The sequence below is a fragment of the Cibotium barometz genome, chromosome 1, assembly GCF_041138505.1.
Source record: "Cibotium barometz isolate CiBa-2024 chromosome 1, ASM4113850v1, whole genome shotgun sequence".
Lineage (NCBI taxonomy): Eukaryota > Viridiplantae > Streptophyta > Polypodiopsida > Cyatheales > Cibotiaceae > Cibotium > Cibotium barometz.
Window position 1 is genome coordinate 35,920,694 of NC_141046.1, and position 2,597 is coordinate 35,923,290.

A 2,597-nucleotide genomic window follows, 5' to 3' on the forward strand; every position below is an offset into this window, starting at 1 on the left:
GTAAGGAGCTTTTGTACCTAGAGTAAGTAGTGTTCAAGCTTCTCATAACAAAAAAAAAACCAACATGGTTCACTGGTTGATAAAAATAATTAGATATACCAAGGTACATGTTCTAGCAAACAAGCATTTCTTGCTACCATCAGCTCATCACATGGTATGTATTTGACATGAAGTCAAGGGTTAGAGGCTTGGAAGGTGGGAGATAGCTGTATACTGGTTGTAATATTCACTATAATCTTGAGATTAGGCTTCTTCTGATCGTAGCCATATCTTTTGGTCGTCGAAGCTGCTGAAGGTTTTAGGATGCCCCCCCTCAGGCGACCACATACCTGTCATTGGATCTGGAACCCACCAAGGGCAGCTATCATCCTTCACCATCAAAAAATAATCAGCACTAATGCGACCTTCAATCTTGAACGCCGAATCGTGATTAGCACTAATGCGACCTTCAATCTTAAACGCCGAATCGTGATTAGCGCACTTATCATCTAAGGTAGAGTTGCGATTTGCGGTCTCTTCAGCGGTCACCTGATTTGATATTCGCGCTGATTTCAACCTGCGCTTGCAACCAAAGCTTAGCTTCAAGCAGTCAATCGACTGGATTAAATCATAAAATAGCTAAAATATACGCAATCATGGTTAACGCTAATCGATATTGGCGATAGCAATTTGGTGATCATCATTAAGATTAATCAATTGATGGCGCATCTTGAGTATCAATTTGGTCATCATTAAGATTAATCAATTGATGGCGCATCGTGAATATTAATACATTAAAGCGCCGAACGTTAACCCAAGACGTAAGGGAGCGGGAAACCCCACCAGCAGAAGCCGTTAGGGCGATGGCTATATAAGCAGCTAACTGCAGCAGAGGACAAGAAAGCTCGAGTTGCCATAGATTGCTCACAAAGCAAAGTAAAAATGAGCAAATGCAGGTCGTATACTTCCCTTAAAGAAATGCAATGCTTAAATAACCGCGTGCGGCACAACCTGTATATTCTGATAATTCGGCTTCACGCTTTCAACGTACAGAGCAAAAGCGTATTAGAAAAAAATCGAGAATATATGCTTTTTTTAAACCTTTTGCTCCGTTAGTAATAGTATATATGCTTCTTCTTGAGCTGACCTTTTGCTTATTCATTGCCTTCCATCGTGCACACTTCATCTTTTTGTTACAAATGTCCCTAGTGCAATTTGTTGACTTATCCTAAGGCGTTCAAACGGGCACCTATCTTTTGTAAGACAACATTGAACTTGATAAATTAACCTTACCATGTGCTTAATATGAAACAGGGGAGTCGTTAACTTCTTATACATACTTGCTTGGCTTTTGTCACTTGTATATAAGTTATTTGCTTGGCCCGAACTATTCTTAAGTTTTGTTTTTGGCCTAGTGTGAAAGCCAGTCATTTGTATGTAAGTTATTTTTGATATTGAGCAATGGAAATTCATTCTTTTGTAATAGAATACTTGTGAGCTCTCCTTCTCCTCACAACTCTCTTGCTTGCGTTCTATTGAGTCTTGCATACTGGATGCATGCTTGGTATAGATGTTTGTTTTGTTGAGATATCAAGCTCATCTAGTGAGGCGGTGGACACTGATGACCCACTTAGAGGATAGGCCCCACACTTACACCACTGGCATGGTTGGTGAGATCATGGGTGATATGCAGCCAGTGGGATGACAGGCTGTGTGACAACCATTCTAGAGACTGGCATAGTTATAGCACCAGCTCATTTAGTTGGGTTCACTCTATAGAGAACCCTAGTATGTATTTGGTTGAGTACCTTTTTATAGTGTGTACTCTTATCTTTGTATATGGTGTGTTGAGTGTTGTGTGAAGAAGAAGAAGATTTTCAGCTTCTCACCTTGTGTGTTCTCTTTTAGGGTTTTGTGAGTATGTGTGTGCTTGCAAGAGCTCAAGCCCTCTTCCCCCCTGCATCTTTTCATGGTATTAGAGCCTGCTTCATGCTAAGGGGACTGAGCTGCAAGCAAGAGAAGCATAGGAAGCGGTACAAGGGTAAGAGCTTCATCTACTCTTCCCCCCTGCATCTCTTCATGGTATTAGAGCTTGGTTCATGCTAAGGGGACTGAGCTGCAAGCAAGAGAAGCATAGGAAGCGGTACAAGGGTGTTACCATATTATAGTAGTGATGTGTGTGAACACACTTAGGACCGCCGGGGCACTTTTTCCCTCACTAGGAGGTTTTTTCCCCCGTGCATTGTATATACGCCCATTATCTTCTAGGGCTGGTTATCTTTCATTTTTGGCACTCATAATACACTACAGTGTTGTGCTCAAGCTTCCTCATCTTCTTGAAGTTGTGTGTGCATTCCTGCAACCCTAATTCCAACAATTGGTATCAGAGCAGGCTTCCTCCTCCCGGGCAGCATCACCGGCACCTGCCGCTTCATCTCCTCCGATTGTGACGAGGTTTCACGAGCGTCTGCAGGTTAGTATATGCCGTGGGAGAGCCCATAGGGCTTGTTCGTTTCAGAATTTTGATCTGAAGTCATTTCGCCCTCCGTTTTTGCATTCCAAGTACTGCGCAGGCAAAATCGTCCTATTGTGCAGATTTTCTGTCAAGATTAAAATCT

At 42.3% G+C, this 2,597-nt stretch overlaps 1 protein-coding gene across 1 annotated transcript; it reads right to left on the minus strand.

Annotated features, from left to right (window-relative positions):
- Positions 1–225: 225 nt before the first annotated feature.
- On the minus strand, positions 226–897 carry LOC147641932 (uncharacterized). Its single transcript, XM_086820916.1, has 2 exons — positions 823–897; positions 226–556 (listed from the first exon to the last, which is right to left on the minus strand). The coding sequence occupies exons 1-2, from the start codon at positions 894–896 to the stop codon at positions 244–246; spliced, it is 387 nt and encodes a 128-aa protein (XP_086677042.1). The 5' UTR covers position 897; the 3' UTR covers positions 226–243.
- Positions 898–2,597: the final 1,700 nt, after the last annotated feature.

Bases quoted from the DNA above. Each gene is read 5' to 3' on its own strand.
- LOC147641932 (XM_086820916.1), bottom strand. From the start codon at position 896: ATGGCAACTCGAGCTTTCTTGTCCTCTGCTGCAGTTAGCTGCTTATAT. The intron at 557-822 runs GTGGGGTTTCCC...TTGCAAGCGCAG, and splicing joins CGCCCTAACGGCTTCTGCTG to GTTGAAATCAGCGCGAATAT.